General features: G+C 45.9%; 1 protein-coding gene across 38 annotated transcripts in view; it reads left to right on the top strand.

Annotated features, from left to right (window-relative positions):
* Positions 1-15,934, top strand: part of PPFIBP2 (PPFIA binding protein 2) — a 154,684-nt gene that overhangs the window by 58,301 nt on the left and 80,449 nt on the right. For 3 of the 38 annotated variants that reach the window (XM_015114948.3, XM_028833742.2, XM_077963557.1), the window contains exon 1: positions 5,592-6,267. The exons of 24 other annotated variants lie outside the window; for them this stretch is intronic. In XM_015114948.3, the coding sequence (XP_014970434.3) occupies positions 6,220-6,267 (48 nt within the window). In that variant the 5' untranslated portion in view covers positions 5,592-6,219. Of the gene's footprint in view, positions 1-2,411; positions 2,705-4,682; positions 5,566-5,591; positions 6,268-15,934 lie in introns of those variants that run through there. 11 more of the 38 variants (XM_077963564.1, XM_015114952.3, XM_077963567.1 and 8 more) reach the window with 7 other exon arrangements.

The raw sequence follows: 15,934 nt of genomic DNA, 5'->3' as shown, positions 1-15,934 counted from the left end.
AAGCTCCTCAAACAAAGCCCATACATTACTGCCAGATCCAGCTTGCAATCTTTCATTCTGTCCAAAGTAGCAAATCTGTTTACCATATTGAAAAGCCAGAGGAGTTGCAAAAAAATGGTGGAGAGAAAAAGTTGTTTTGTGAATTATAAAATGTGAGCTTGAATTTTTTACCATGTGATTCATTTCTGTATCTCCAGAATGGAAAACAGAAGATAGTCAGGATACATGTGTGTTGAACATTTTAATTTTGAAAAGTTACAGAAGGAGTTTTATAGGTAAACCTTTTCCTCTGGATCTTAAGAGGAGGGAAAATTCGGTGCTTATTTTTCAAGAAAAAAAGTAGAGCCTGTTTCCAGCATGTTTTCTTACCTCCCCTGTGACAGGTGTGAACTTGAGTGAGAGATGAGAAAGGAATAGGTGTCCATGCTTGCTTTCTGTGCTCAGCTCCCAAGGGGCTCCGGGGCCGGACTCCCATGGCACCAGTGGCGGTTCTTTGTCACTGTGCAGTGCTGGAAGAAGCCACTAGGTGGGAGTCAGGGACAAATGCTGGGAAGTGAAATCCCAAAGAATGAGGTACAGCATGGGCTTTGTATGAGAAAACAACTTTTTATTTTTCTCTTTTAGATAAAGATAACATAAGCATCTCTCATTATTGAAACTGCTTAACTGCACCTAGGTCTGCTGGCAAAGATAATTCTTTGCCATTTTCCTTAGAAACAGTGGACAAAGGGCAGTCAAGGGAGGGCTCCACTGTTTAGGGTGGGGGAGAAGAGACAGGGCTGGTCCTGGGAGCATAGACCTGACCTTCCCCTGTGGATATGAAGAAACCTCTCCAGATTTCTTGACTGCAGTGCCTTCTGCTGGGGTGCTAGTAGGATGGCCCTTTCCATTCCTGGGGGCATTTCCTAGCCCACAGTGTATGTCATGCCCTGCCCTAGAGAAGCTTCCTGTCCCCTGGGGGATTTTGAATGCCCTTTTCCTGGCACAGCAGCCAAGGGGGCCTTCAGCCACTGCAAATTTAGCAGTTTTAATTTTCCTGGATCTTGATCCCTGCCCCCTAAAGTAAATTTACCCTACTAAATTCTAACAATCCGGCTCCTTTCAGACCTGACCTAAAGAGACTATTTCAGCCTCTAAGAACCAATGTTTATAAATGACCAAGAATGTGCAAACACTGGTGAAAGAGCAAATAAATCCTTCCCCACTAAATTTCCTGCTTCAGGCCCAGGGGCCATGGTGGACGATGTTGCCAGGTTAGCATAACTTGAGGTCTGAGCATGTGGACAACCACTTACTCTCCACTCACAAAAGAAAAACCTGCCAGAGACACACTACCAAGAGCCTTCTGCCCTTTCAGGTACCCGCTAGTGGGCAGGCAGGCCTCCAGGGAATTTATGCTTCTAGGCAAGTTTGTTTAGTAATTAGGAGGTTTTTGTTTTTGTTTTTGTTTTTTGTTTGTTTGTTTGTTTGTTTGAGACAGAGTTTTACTCTTGTTGCCCAGGCTGGTATGCAGTGATATGATCTTGGCTCACTGCAACCTCTACCTCCCGGGTTCAAGCAATTCTGCCTCAGCCTCCCAATTAGCTGGGATTGCAGTTGTGCACCCCCACGCCGGTCTAATTTTTGTATTTTTAGTAGAGACAGAGTTTCACCATGCTGACCAGGCTGGTCTTGAACTCCTGACCTTAGGTGATCCGCCCACACCTCGGCCTCCCAAAGTGCTGGGATTACAGGTATGAGCCACCATGCCCGGCCTTGAGAAACTTTTGAAAGCAGTTTCCTAACTTCTTACTCCTCCAAGTGTTGTCCTGGGACCAGTAGTACGAGCATCACCTGGGAGCTTGTCAGCAGTGCACAACAGCAGGCCCCATACCCAACCTACTGAACCAGAATCTGCATTTTTACTAGAACCCCCTCGGGTCCAGGCAGTTCATTCTGGATGGGGAAGCACTGTTTTAACCCAGGGGTTAGCAAACCATGGCCCACACTTAGCCTGCTGCATATTTCTTACCCTCATCAGCTAAGAATAATTTTTACATTTTTCAAGACTGCAGAAAAATCACAAGAATGTTTTGAGATGGGAAAATAACATAAATTCACATTTTGGTGTTCATAAATAAAGTTTTACTAGAACACAGCCACACACTGGTTTTGGTGTTGGCTGTGGCTGCTTTTGCACTGCAAATGGGAGAGTTGAGTATGAGAGAGACTATATGGCCCACCAAACCCAAAATATTTACCATCTAGCCCTTTACAGGAAAAGCCTGGTGACCTTTGTCCTGATCTGTTTTGGAAGTGCATTCTCCATGCTTGTGTTCTGTGGAGGCTTGAGCTGCAGTGGCCAGGACTTCCTCCACTGCGCTCTTCACTCCCTTCCCCCGCTTCTCCTTCTTACTAGCAGCGGGCCCACTGTGCACCATGTCTGTTGAAGAACACAAGTTTGTATCTGACTTATGAGGATTTATGAGGGAGTGTCCTAGCAGCTGCCACCCATGGCCCAGAGGTGAAGGCTCAGGGCTGAGCGGAGCCCAGGATGCCTGTAGGTGATAGGTCAGTGGAACAGCATGTGACCATGAGATTCCTCTCAGTTTACAGTTCTGCCTGATAAGATGCTGCTGACTTCTGGTAGGCAGCTGGAGTAACACATCAGGGGACCTCAGCTCCTTTTTCAGCCATTCCCTCAAGTACTTGGAATTCCAGTCAGGTAGGTGACAATCCTGGGGTTCTCTTCTGGACCTTAGGACAGGGGTGGAGCAAGCTATAGTGACTTTCCCCAGCAAACCTGACCACCCTGGCCTCTTAGCTGTGTTTTCACTCCCAGAACGCTCAGCCTCACAGTCTCCTGCCCTTTTCCCATAGCTGACTGCTGCATATTGCAGGCAGTAATGAGTCTGGTTGTAGGTGAGCAAAGTACTTCCAGGAAGGCCCTGGGGGCTGTTAGGTCACTGTAGTGACCCCTATTTGTGTACCCTCTGTGCTTCCTGAGGACTTCTGTCTTCAGGGACGGGTCCAGCGAGTCTGAGACACCACCTCACAGGAGCAGTGTAATGGGAGCAGGAAGCCCAGGCACCCAAGCTCCCAATAATAAGGACAGCCTAGACCTTTGGGAGTAACTACCTAGGCCAAATAAAATCTGGGCCTCTAGCCTTTTGGGAGTCATGGACTGTTCTGATAATCTGACAACTCTTTTTCAGAGAAAGATTTGTGAATACAAATAGTGGTACTTTGTATATATTTGGTGAACATATTTAGGGGCTTTTCTGATCCCTGGAATTCCATCCGTAGATCAAGTGAGGTGCCCTGGACAGGATGGACTTCTAGGGCAGTGGTGCAGCCATGGGTTTGCCTTGCCAGGCCAGCGTGATGAGGGAGCCACGACAGGGACCCAGCTGCCCCTGGGGGTGGGGTGAGTGAGGAGGCACCTTAGCTTCTCAATCCATCCCATTTCACTCAGCCCCTCCCGTTGTCCCCCTGCCAACCTGCTCCTAGGTCTTTTGGGGTGTTAATTTGTGATTTTTGAGTTGAATTACAATATAAGTAAAATGTACTTTGGTGTTTAAGGAAAAACAATGCTGAGGTAAGACTTGCTACTTGAGGATGCCATAAAAATGTCAAGAATTTAACTGCAGTTTATCTGGATTCTTCCCTACCTTCCTCCCTTTTCTGTCCCTTTCTCTCCCCCACTCCGCACCCCCCACCTTTGTTCATCACACATTGAGTTGAGCTAACAGAGGAAATGAGTCCCGTCTTTTCCTCTTTGTGTCAAACATCTTTACCCTGGAGAAACAGACCTTCAAGTCTCTTTTCTTCAAGTAGAATTTTAGTCTTACTTTACCAGTCTTATCATTGGAGCCTTATTCTTTTATCCAAAAAAATGTTTAAATTCATACTGTGTGCTAAGAATTATAGGCATGGAAGTAGGAGAAGTGAGTTGGAAATCAGACATACTTCTGACAGTCTGGCGCAGTAGGGGTGGTCTGGTGTGACAAGGTCAGTGATGAAGTAGAAGGGAACGCAGGTGCTCAGGAGGGGATAGAAGAGGGACACCTGAGTCACAGCTCTGTGTAAGCTGGGAGTAAGCAAGGCTGATGAGAGCAGCCATGTTGGCCACCTTTCTCTTTCCTCCTCTCTTGTACCAGAACCTAAGGGAGAGCACTGTGCTCATCCCAGGAGCGTGGGGGATTGTCTACCATCCTGTAGAGGCTGGAACTCTGCACCACCTCTCCCTATCCAGCTCCCAAATCAGCTTGCCTACCTCCTCTTCCTTGGAGTCCTAGATATACCTTTATTGCATACCATGTGGTAATTCTTAAGCCAAGGCAGGAAGTTTTTCGTTTGCCTTGGATGCGGGGAAAATGTGTATTGACTGGATGAATTTCTTCATGTGACTTATTCAGGCTTCTAGACAGAGATAAACCAACCTACTTACCCCTGTACCTTTAGAGATATTCTTCCTTGGCAACATCCTGCCATAGCGTGGGCAGGGAACCTGGGCTGGGTGGGTCACACTGTGCTGTGGAGCTGGGCCAGAGGTAAGGAGCAAGGGGCTAGAGCTCAGCGCATGGGTAGGAAAGCCTGCTTTTCCTTTCTGGCCTCTGTCTGGGTGTGTCTCCAGGAATTTACTCCTCCCCTCATGCCAGCTGCTGACTAGAGCTCTCCTCCTTGCTGCCTCTGTGATCTCTGTGGGCTGGCCCAGCCTGCTGGGGACTGTGCTGCCAGGCTTTGTTGGGCCCTGCTTCTGGCCCTGGTGGACATTGAAGCCATGCTGAGGGACATGCTGACACCCAATAGGGACTTCTCTTCAGACTGGGCGTTCCAGGAAACCCTGGAGGTGACCCCCAAGGGACCTGGGAAGGCCAGGGCAGTCACAAGATATGCATCTGCAAGTCCTTTGCCACAGCAGAGCTCAGGGCCTTGCATGTAACCACAATTCCCACCGCACCCACATCAAAGGTCACTTTCACAATCAGTCATAGCCAAAGGCCACACATTAAGGGCTGGGCAAGGGAGAAAAGCTGTTTTTAGCGGGAAGCTCTCAAAGGAGATGGGAATATGAGGAGGAGGTGGGGGCTGGCATCTAGGGAGTGCTGGAGGGGCCACCTGGAGAGCCCGCATGTGACCTGCCCTGACAGGAGGAAAACAGTCACAGCTCCAGGTCTCCGTCAGCCTTTCCAAGGCCCCTGTCTACCCAGCACTGCTCCCTGAGTCTCATGGAAATGCACATGAAGCAGCCTCAACCTTTCCACCTCCTTGGTTTGTAAGGCAGGTAGTCCAGAGTGGGGGACAGCCAGAGAGGCAGGACCCTCCAGCCCTGGCCCCTGTCCAGAATGTGGCCCCTAGGGAGCCCCGGCTCGTGGCCAACAGCCCAGGGCCAGACTCCCCTGAGTTTGCAGCATTTGGTCTCTAATGGATGGTACCACCAGCGCCAAGGACAGCAAACGCTCTGTGCAGGGCCCATCGCGCAGCAGGACCAAGAACCCAGACTGGAGCTGCTTCTGAATCTGCTCTTTTTTGGAAACAACAGGCTTTCCTCGGGGCACAGCCTGTCACTCGCCTGGAAAACGGGTAGGCGTGGGCTTCAGGGTGGGGGTCAGGCTGTGTGTGGGAACCAGCGAGCTCCTCCAAGAGCAGCACTTATTTTTAGTCTTCTCCCCAGTCCCAAATAAACTGAGAGCAGCTGGGAGCCCTGGGTAAATGCAGAGTGAAGCAGAGACAGGAAATCGGGGCTCTCAGTAATGAGTTCCAGCCACTCCAGAAGGGGGAAGCCAGACAAGGAATTTTCTTCAGGACTGTTTCCCTCTGGCAGGCTCCGGTATTATCACTGAGAACGGTCCCGTGTGTGTGCGCTTGTGTGTTGTGTGTACAACTCCTGTCCAAGTCTTCTTTTTCCCCTACCTTTGTGTTACATTTGATTTCTCCTCAGGGCTCTGAATCCCAGTCCTGGTGCGTGTGTGTGTGCGTGTATGTGTGTGTGTGTGTGTGTTGGGGTGGTCGGGGAGGACACTGGAGCAGCACACTCTTCTCTGAGTCGCTGTGTGTCTGAAACTGTCTAGGGAGAGGCTGAAGGACGCAGGCCAGGGAAGTGGGGAAATTTGAACACAGCTTGGAGTTCTTGAGTGGGGGAGGGGGCAGAGGCAAGGAAGAGGAGAGAACTTGGTCTCCAGCCAGAAAAAGGGCTTTTTCCACCAAGGCATCTAACTGCTGACATGGGTGCCCAGCATGGATGGGGACATTGATGTTTACAAGCATTTCTCGTGGCTGAAGAGGGTAAGTGACTGGCTGCTTTGTCTGGGTCTCCGTGGAGATGAGTGAGGGGGAGACGCTTTAGGGTGTTTTTGGGGCTGTGTGCGTGTGTGTGGTAGGGGGAGGTATTGTCCGGCAAAGCCCTGCTGTGGCCAAGTTCTTCATGAGAATCTAATTATAGACACCAGGGAGAAAACAGTCAGCTGTCTTTGTTTCTCCACTGACATTCTAGTGAATGAGCCTCTGTACAGAAAGGCAAGAATGGAGTGAGGAAAGTTGGTTATTTTAACTTTGGCACTTAAACAGTCAGAAGCTCCAGACACCGTGACCAGAAAAATGTGCCCACCGCTTTTCAGTTTGAGGATGTAGGGAGGAAGCTGCTGCCTTTTTAAATGTACTGGGTTCGGAAGTTGTTTAACTCATTCTCACTGTGATGTTATCCGGTGGAGCACACATCTGCTATCAGCAGAATGAGCTTCTGCATTTCCGGAGGAAAGCTTTCAGGGAGTTCTCTTTTGAATGCTCTGAAGCTGAGGGTTTATGTTGCAAGTTGTTCATGCCCTTTCTTTAGAGGACAAACCTGAGTGTGTGGTATGAGAAAGGAATGAATGGACGTTGGGGGCTGGAGTAGCATCGTACTCCTAAGGCTCTTTCTTCTTTTGTGGCTGCCTTTAAATTGGCTAAGATAGGTATGAATTGATTTTCACACTAAGGGATTTTAGGCTGAATGTTTTTCAGAGGTAGGAATGGCAAAAGCAGCTAACAGGTTAGAAATTTGACATTGTAACTGCAGAAGGACAGAAGAGCCAGGAAGCATCCAGTTCAGAAGGGGCATGCAGATGCCTGGACCTCGACTCCCAGACACTGGGCTGGCTGGCTTTTGTGTGAGTGCAGCAGCACTCCTTCAGCAAATCTTTACTGAGTTTGGGTACTGGGTGTATGGTAGTGAGCAAAATGGAGCCAGTCTCTTGTGGATCTTCTACCTAATGCTGGAGATGTAGGTGAAACAGTCCCAGGAAATAAACCTCAGATTACAAACAATAAGTGTGCCTGGAGGAAGAACAGAAGACAAGGGACTGCTGTTTTGATGGACAAGGGGTGGGGGATTGGGGGGAGTGGTCAGGGAGTTTGAGAAAATTATACTTTGCTGAAAACTGAAAGAACAGTAAGAATGAGTCAGGTGAAGAATGGGGTGAAAAACATTCCAGGTAAAGGGGATGATGTATGCAAAGGTCCTTAAGCAAGACAGAGTCTGCCAAGTGTCCAGATTGAGGGAGAGCTCGTGTGGCTGAGCACAGTGATGGCAGGCAGAGGTGGGCAGACGCCAGATCACGCAGGACAGTGAAGGCCACCGTAAGGCTTTTGGGCGACATGGTTTGTGTGCTGGGGGACTTGTAGCAGGGAAGTGACATGGGATACATTACGGCGGTCCAATTTGTATTTTAAGAAAATTACTCTAGCTGTGATGTGGTATATGGTAAGCTATGTTGGGAAAAGTGAGGCAGCTGAACACAATTATAGGGCTGTAGGGCTTGAAGAGATCGGTTAGTACAAACCCCTCATTTAACAAAGCCCAAGATGGGCTAAGAACCTCATGGTATTAGTGTCATAGCTATTAGTGGTGCAGCCTGGTCTTGAACCCTGTTCTGTATCTCCCAGTCTAGTTCTCTTTATTCATCTTCTCTGCCAAGTATGTATAAAATTATTGCTTTAGAACCCAGCAGAAATCCTGTCTGTGCCCAGCCCCTAGGGCATCACAGTCACCAGAGAGCATGCTGAGATGACCAGACGTTTTGGGAAAGGTTTGCATCATCTTACGTTTTTTAAAAGTCCCACTGGGGAGATACTGGCAGGAAATATGTAAGAAATGCACTGTCCATCACTTGGTCCTTCTTTCCCTGTATTCCAAATGAAACTTTTAATCAAGAAATCCTTTCAGCCAACATATGCCTAAGATTGTCAGAGCCTTGTCCCAGCCCCTGGGGCAGATACTGTAACTCTGCCTACTACAGGAGAAGTTCTGTGTGCGGAAGAACTAATTTTGCATGTGATGCAATGTAAGAAGGCCCTTCTTGTCCCAAGACCCAGGGTATTCTGGCTCCTGTGGACAGTTAGAAGTTTGCTTAGGGAAACTTTAGGTAAGGAGACTTTAGAACCCCCCAGGATGACTCATAGCAAAACAGATATTTTTCTTCTACTTTTAGAATTTTAAAGAGCATTTTACAAAAGCAAAACTCAAAGTGTTAGACATTTCATAGGCAGTGTGAAAGAGTATTTTCCCTATTCTCTACCCTAAACACTACTGCCAGATTTTTAAAATCTTCTTTGAAAAAAAAAACAAAAATAAATTCCGTTTCATCCTATGACCCTGATGATGAGCCCCCCTGGACTCACCCTTAGTCTAGAAGAAAAATCTCAGGCCCTTCAGCTTGCTTGGCCTTTGAGACCATTAGCAGTCCCACCTTAACTTACCTTTTTAGTTTTATCTTTTATATCTACCCTAATGAGCTCCCAAGTGTATTTCTTCCCTTTTCTGAGCTTTTACCCCAGATGACCACCTCCTATCTAATTCTCTTCCACTTCATCTGACTCCATCCAGGCTGTCTTTCCCCAGGAAACCTCTGCTGGCCCTCCCTCCCCACCTCCTGTAGCCCAGGTCTGCAGCACTTCCCATCTGCACAGCTCACCCACCCTTTCTCCGGTGCTCCCTTCAGCTGAGGTGGCATGGAGAGCTGGTTTCTCTGAACTCATGTTTTTGAAGGTAGAAACACTGTCATCTTCATTCTCCTTTACAGAGGGCGTAGATTCTGAAAGAAGAGGTACCTGGTGCACAGAGCAGGAACGCTTTCCCTTTGAGCAGTCCAAGGTGGTAGTTAGTGTCTCAGGGCAAAGGGGAGATACCTATGGTCAGAGAGGCAAGGAACTGGAGGGGAAATATTTGCCCAGAAAAGAAACCTTGCTCCAGGGTCCTTGTGGGATGGGATAGTATATAATATTATATAGATACTATAATATTATATAGATATAATATATATAGATTATTAGATATATTGATAGATAGATATAATATTATATAGATACTATATATATATAATATTATATAGATATTATATATATAATATATAGAGATACTATAATATTAACATTATAGTTAAGAATATGGAGTCTGGAGTGAGGCCTGGATTAGAATCCTGGCATTGCCACGTTTACCAGCTGTGTGATCCAAGGTAAATTATCTCAAAAGCCTGGATTTCTTCAACTGTAAAATAAGGGAGATAATAGTACCTATCACATACAGGCTTTATGAGGACTAAAACGATACAATTAGTACAGTGTCATGCATGTAGGAAATACTCAATAACATGTTTGCTATTAACTGCTGTTGGTGATTATCAGGAAGGGAGAAGTTGAAAGAGGAACAGATGGGACCAGGTTCTCTCCTAGCAGTGCCTCTCAGGCCATTCAGTGCTTCAGCTCTATGCGCTTTCCCACACTCAGATTGAGGTCTCAAACCAAGCATATTGAAAACCTAGAAGAGGCAGGCCGGGCGCGGTGGCTCACGCCTGTAATCCCAGCACTTTGGGAGGCCGAGGCGGGCGGATCACAAGGTCAGGAGATCGAGACCACGGTGAAACCCCGTCTCTACTAAAAATACAAAAAATTAGCCGGGCGCGGTGGCGGGCGCCTGTAGTCCCAGCTACTCAGAAGGCTGAGGCAGGAGAATGGCGTAAACCCAGGAGGCGGAGCTTGCAGTGAGCCGAGATCGCGCCACTGCACTCCAGCCTGGGCGACAGAGCGAGACTCCGTCTCAAAAAAAAAAAAAAAAAAAAAAAAAAAAAAAAAAAAAAAGAAAACCTAGAAGAGGCAGCTGCAACCTGGGCCATCATAGGTGACCAGAGGCCTCATTGGCTGCTGGATCCGGCCAGCTTGGCTGTGGTTGCTGAGTGAAGGCTAATCAGGGCTGATGCTCTAGTTCATTCTCTAACAGACAAAGCCTAGGGATAAGGTAGTCTCCTGCCACAAGTATCCAGAGGGACTCAGTCACAAACAGCTCCCACCTGTCCTACATTGAGGCCAGTGGATCCAACCCACACAACCATGAACACGCCTCTAAAAATAGCTCCGAGCAGGGTCTGTGGGACCCACCCACTGCTCTTTCAGCAAGAATTCATTTTCCCAGGAACAGAAATCCCAGACTGTCAGCATCTTCACACTGCTTCCTGGCTTCCAGCACTCTCAGTGCTTAAGCAAATTCCAACTCGAAGTCACAAAGAAAATGGAATCACTACAGGTCCCCCATGCAATTGGCTTGGGTTCTGCAGTAGAAAGTGGAATGAACTTAAGCTGCTAATGTGAGACTTTATTCTGTGTCATCTGGTGCTCAAATGGTTGATCCAGTAGCCTGGCCACTTGGGCCAGAAGAGCTGCAAAGGCGGACACATAGGCACCCTTGCTCCAGACACTGACTTGTCTTGCATTCATGTTGGACTGCAGAAAAAGTTACAGAAATAGGCAGGAGCTTCTGTGAAGGCTGTTTCTACTAGTTAAGAGCATGGATCCTGGATCTAGATTCCTTGGGCTCACATTTCACCTCTGTGTAGACTTGGGCAATTTATTTAACCCTCTTAGAATTCAATTTCCTTGACTATAATATATGGATAAACAGTTCTATATATTATAATATACACATGTGTATATATATACACACACACATACACACACACACACATATATATATATACACACATATATATATATATTTGAGACAGTCTAGCTTTGTCACCCAGGCAGTGGTGCAATCTCGGCTCACTGCAACCTCCTCCTCCTGGGTTCAAGCGATTCTCCTGCCTCAGCCTCCTGAGTAGCTGGGATTACAGGCATACGGCACCACGCCCAGCTAATTTTTGTATTTTTAGTAGAGATTGGATTTTGCCATGTTGGCCAGGCTGGTCTCAAACTCCTGATCTCAGATGATGCACCCGCCTCGGTCTCCCAAAGTGCTAGGATTTACAGGCGTGAGCCACCGTGCCCAGCCAATTCAATATGTGTTAAGTGTATAGGAAGCACTTCATAAGTGTTAGAGTTATGGGGATGATGACATCGATCAGAACTGACAACCTGTGGTTACTCAGGAGCCATGTACCCAACCTTGATTCTGAAAAGAGAGGTTTTTCAATCCCATGGGAAAGGCAACAGTGGATATGGTCACCCAAGAGCACTAGCTGTCCTCAATTTCCTATGATACCTCCTATTTCTAGTCAACACACCCAAGGTACCTGTACATCATATTTCCTGGTATAATTTAGAAGCTAGAATTCTGCGATCTCTGACACCCAGCACCTGTTACTCCTGCCAGCTCCTTGAAGAGAGGTCTCTTTTACCCAGTGGGATTTAACAAAGTGGCATCACACCAGGGTCATTTGCTGAATAACTTGTGGGCACTGCAGAGCAGCGCAGTCATTGTTGGTTTTGTGGGCTGGCAGCAGCACTTAGGGATCCTTTGACTCGTCCCTGCTTTTCTCTGTCCCATCCTCCATAGCAGCTCTTTCACACTTTTCCATTAGTCTCCAACCTTATACTCCCCTTTCAACTGATGTCGCTACCAATGTCATAGAAAAAAAAAAAAACAAGAAAGAAATAAAAGACAGCCAAACTGAGATGAGTCTCTTACCCTTCCTCCCTTTCACTGCAAAATGTAACTGTGTTTCAGCATCCCTCTGTTTCATGGGCCAAGAGTCTCTTCTCTCAGCCAAGGCTATCCCAGTATCCTGTCCTTGACCCAGTCCTCTTCCATCTCCTCTTCTTCCTCTGATTGTTTCTTCTCTCGGCTCCTCCCTGCCTATTTGTCCCTTGCCCTTGGTGGAAAATGCTTCTCAATTCTCAGGGAAAAAACAAATCAAAACTGTCTTTGACCCTGTGCTTGCCTCTTCATGCTGCCTTATAACTTACCTTCCTTTCACCAGTAAGATCCTTGGTGAGTTGTTAGCCTGCTTGTTCATCTCTACTCCCTCCTGGTCACTCCTGAAGCCAGTGAGCACTAGCTTTGTTCCTATAGTCAGCTTTTAAATTCCTTCTGTAATGTTGTTCTTGCTGCCTCTAGTTCCCAAGCAATCTTCCCCATATACTTTCCTTTGTATTCACTTCCATCTGGAAATCTTATAGGATTAATGGCATTCTTGTGACCCAAGGAGCAGCTCCTCATTTTGGCCCTTGCCTAATTCTGTGTTCTCCAACTTTGGATCTTTCACGCCTATATGATTGTTTGTTGCTCATATGGGAGGTCTAGACAGTTGAAGAGACACCAGGCTCCAAAGCCTCCAGGGGAGCTAAGAGAGTCACAGCGCCCACTCCACCCCAACTCTAGCACCCAGTCCTGCTGCACTGTCTCTGAAGCTGTTTCCAGTAATAATGACTCAGTGCGTCTATTGGAGTTGGCAAGGTGAGGACAGTCTTCAAAGAGTATTCTCTTTTTACTCTCCTCTTGGCTTTCACATCCTCTCATTACAGGATACCAGCACACATACAAATGCTGTTTCTGCAGCCCAGTGATATAAGCTTTTTAAGTGTCCAGCCACCAGATAAAGAGAATTTAGCAGTGACTAAGCTCAGCCAAGGTTATAATTTTGGGGAAAAAAAATCTTGGTAAATCAAATGTGTTTCTCTACAAATCTAGCTCCCCAGGAAGATCAGTTAGGAGCTTTGTGCCAGCCCCTTGGTTGGAGAGCTGATGGCCAGTTCATCTTCAAGGTGTCCTGTGTTTGCCGTGTTAGTTCCAGAAGACCAGAATGCCTGAAGGGTAGTGATTGTCATAGCTTCATGGGTAGCATGTCTGTATTGGGAAGGCTATTTGCAAAGCTGCTGTTCTCACGTTCTCCTAGGGGAATTCCTTTATAGCCTTCAGACTCAATCATTCAAATGGTGCCTCCACTTTAAAGCCTCTTCTCTCTTTTGAAGGTGAAATATTTTTGTCTCTCCTCTATGCCCCTGCCATTCATGTGCGTTCAACTCTTTATGATAGTACTTATTACATCCTGCTGCAAAGGTTGATTTCTTTTTAACTTCTGTCCTTATTCCTATAATACTACAGAGCTTTTTAAGGGCAGGAACTAAATCATTATTTAGTACAGAAAGTGATACCTAGTGGGTGCTCAAGATTATTCAAGTCATTGAATGAACATGCATGGAGTGTGATGACGTGAACATTGGTCAACCAAGAAGCTATTTATTTGCTGTTTATGAACTCTGATTTGTTCTTCCTTAAAAGAGGACATTTAGATCATTGGATGATAACCCCATCAGCAATACTTAACCTCACCTTATATATAATTGAGGGGAGGAGGGCATAAGGGTCAAGGTCAGGATAGACTTTATCTTGTTGGACTCCTAGTAGCAAAGGATCTGATTGCACTCTATTCACATTGCATTTGGAAGAAATTTCTTTAACACTGTGCCAAAGATGGTAGATTGGCTTGACCATTCTTCACCTAGAAAAAGTAGAACTGGTCCTGGGAATAGTCAGGTTTATAATAAGTGCCAGAAAGCCCTAGAACTCCTTAATAAAAAAATCTAAGGGAAGTTTTCTTTTTTATAAGCACCTGCCTACACTCATACTGCTGGGATCCCTTGGTGTTGGGTAACCAGAGTCCTGTAGCAGGAATTGACTAGCTTTTGTGATCCAATCATTTTGGTTTATTTATTTATTTTGGTCCCCTTCCTTTTAAGGTTTATGTCTTCTAAGTTTCTAAAAGGGGTTGCATGTGAGTGGTGCTTCTGAGCTTAAGATATAGCCTTAGTAACTTGAATATCTCCCCTGATGCCCTGTGCCTGGCAGCTATGGTTCACTTGTAACTGGTTTTCTGGATTTTGATAAGATCCTTTTGACCAGGCAGCATGGAAACACTATACATTTTCTTTTGTTTTCTTATTCAGCTAAAAATACATGTCATCTAAATGGCTAAATAAGGCAGAATCATTTTAAGGCTTATCCAGGACAAGGTTACCCAATGTGCTATGTTCAAAATCTCAGCGTATTTACAGGCTTACCCAACATGCTGTATTCAAAATCTCAGCGTATTTACAGGCAAAGAGCCGTCATATAATTTAACATGCTCTGACCAGTTGGGACAGTGTATGTACTATGGCCAAGATCCTGAAGGCACTGGAATTTATAGCTTATTAGAAGCACTGAAGGAAATGTAACTCTACCTGGCCAAGATGACAGCTATTGATATCAAAAAAAAATAAAGGAAGGCAGATGCATTTTGAGGATCCCAAGGCAAGAGCCTTGAGAAGCAACTGTTGGCTTCAGAAACCAACATGATGGCTAGAGCTGTCACACTGGGGAACTGACTGTCTTAGATTTTCCCACACTCCTTACTTGTATACCAATGACAGCCCTGTTGTGATCTTCCCCTTGCCCCATTTGACTACTCTGGAACCAACTCCTTCCCCTAGTTCAGTGAAGTACAGTGCCAGAAGGAAGTCTCCTGGGTCGTGCCAGTTGGGGAGTGCTACAGAAATGCCCTCACCCAGCATCCCTGAGGTGTACCAGAGCACATGTGAAGGGTGTGTTCTCCTTGCAAATGCCAGCCAGGCCATAAAGCAGTCATGCTGCCCACAAATCTGCAGGACCCCAGCCATGGCATCAAGCACTCACACCCTGTCTAGAGCTCCATGGAGAGACTAATATGGCTATCCCGTGGCCACGCTACAGTGGAAGGGCTAGGCCAGGAGAGAGCATTGTCATGGATATGAACAGCCACTGCAGTCAGAGGGTGATGTCTTTGAGGAGGCTGCTGGGAGTTAACTTGGCTGAAAAGTTCATGTTTAACCCGCATTTGAACTAACCACTAGATTGGAACAGAAATAAAAACCCATGTGTTTATGATTGGTTATTATTAGCTACAGAAATTCCCAGTATACTCATTATAAACATGTATCTAGCACATAATACTTACAGTACACAATAAAACACTTGTACGAAAGCAAAAAATGTGGCCATGAATATATGACTCCAAAATGTGAGCACTTTTTCAGGGATAGTGCAGAAGTGAACTCATCTTTGGCATTGTGGCCCAAAGGCATGATCCCAGGGCTATTAGCTAATGATGGGTTCTGTGTTGTCACTATCACAGAGGCTTTCTTTTTGTTTTGTTTTGTTTTTCATTTCAAGCCTGAAAGTATTTTGGTTATTGTTTCCTTGGGTTGTTTGTACAGATCTTTATAGATATTTCTTAGGCATCCTGATCAGAAATATTGCCCCCATTGTTCTCTTACACAAAAAAAGTGAATTAATTAAAACTTTTTGTAGAAAGCATTAAATGATGCCTTCTAACTGGTGCTTCTAACTGAACATTTGTCTTTTAGATTAAACAAAGCTAAATTCATTTATAAGTTAGCTAAATTCATGTGTTAAATTATAATTTAAAAATCATTTCCTATGATTATTCAAAAAAAAAGTATTCCTATGATTATTCAAAAACTGTTTATGTCACACAGGAATACTTAGAGCACCCTACTATAAAGAGCATTCTATAGTTTTAGTACCACACGTTTTCAGGTATACTGACCCGACTTGACGCTCTCTGTTGCTCCATGAAGCATAATTTTTTCTTTTGAAAGGATGGAAAGCCTGAGATGAGGTGACCTACCTGAGATTACACATGGTTAGGTGCATCCCCAGCCTCCTAAT

Source organism: Macaca mulatta, chromosome 14, assembly GCF_049350105.2.
Source record: "Macaca mulatta isolate MMU2019108-1 chromosome 14, T2T-MMU8v2.0, whole genome shotgun sequence".
NCBI classification, from domain to species: Eukaryota; Metazoa; Chordata; class Mammalia; order Primates; family Cercopithecidae; genus Macaca; species Macaca mulatta.
The sequence above is the reverse complement of the archived record's forward strand: the minus strand, read 5'-3'. Positions and strand labels throughout refer to the sequence as shown.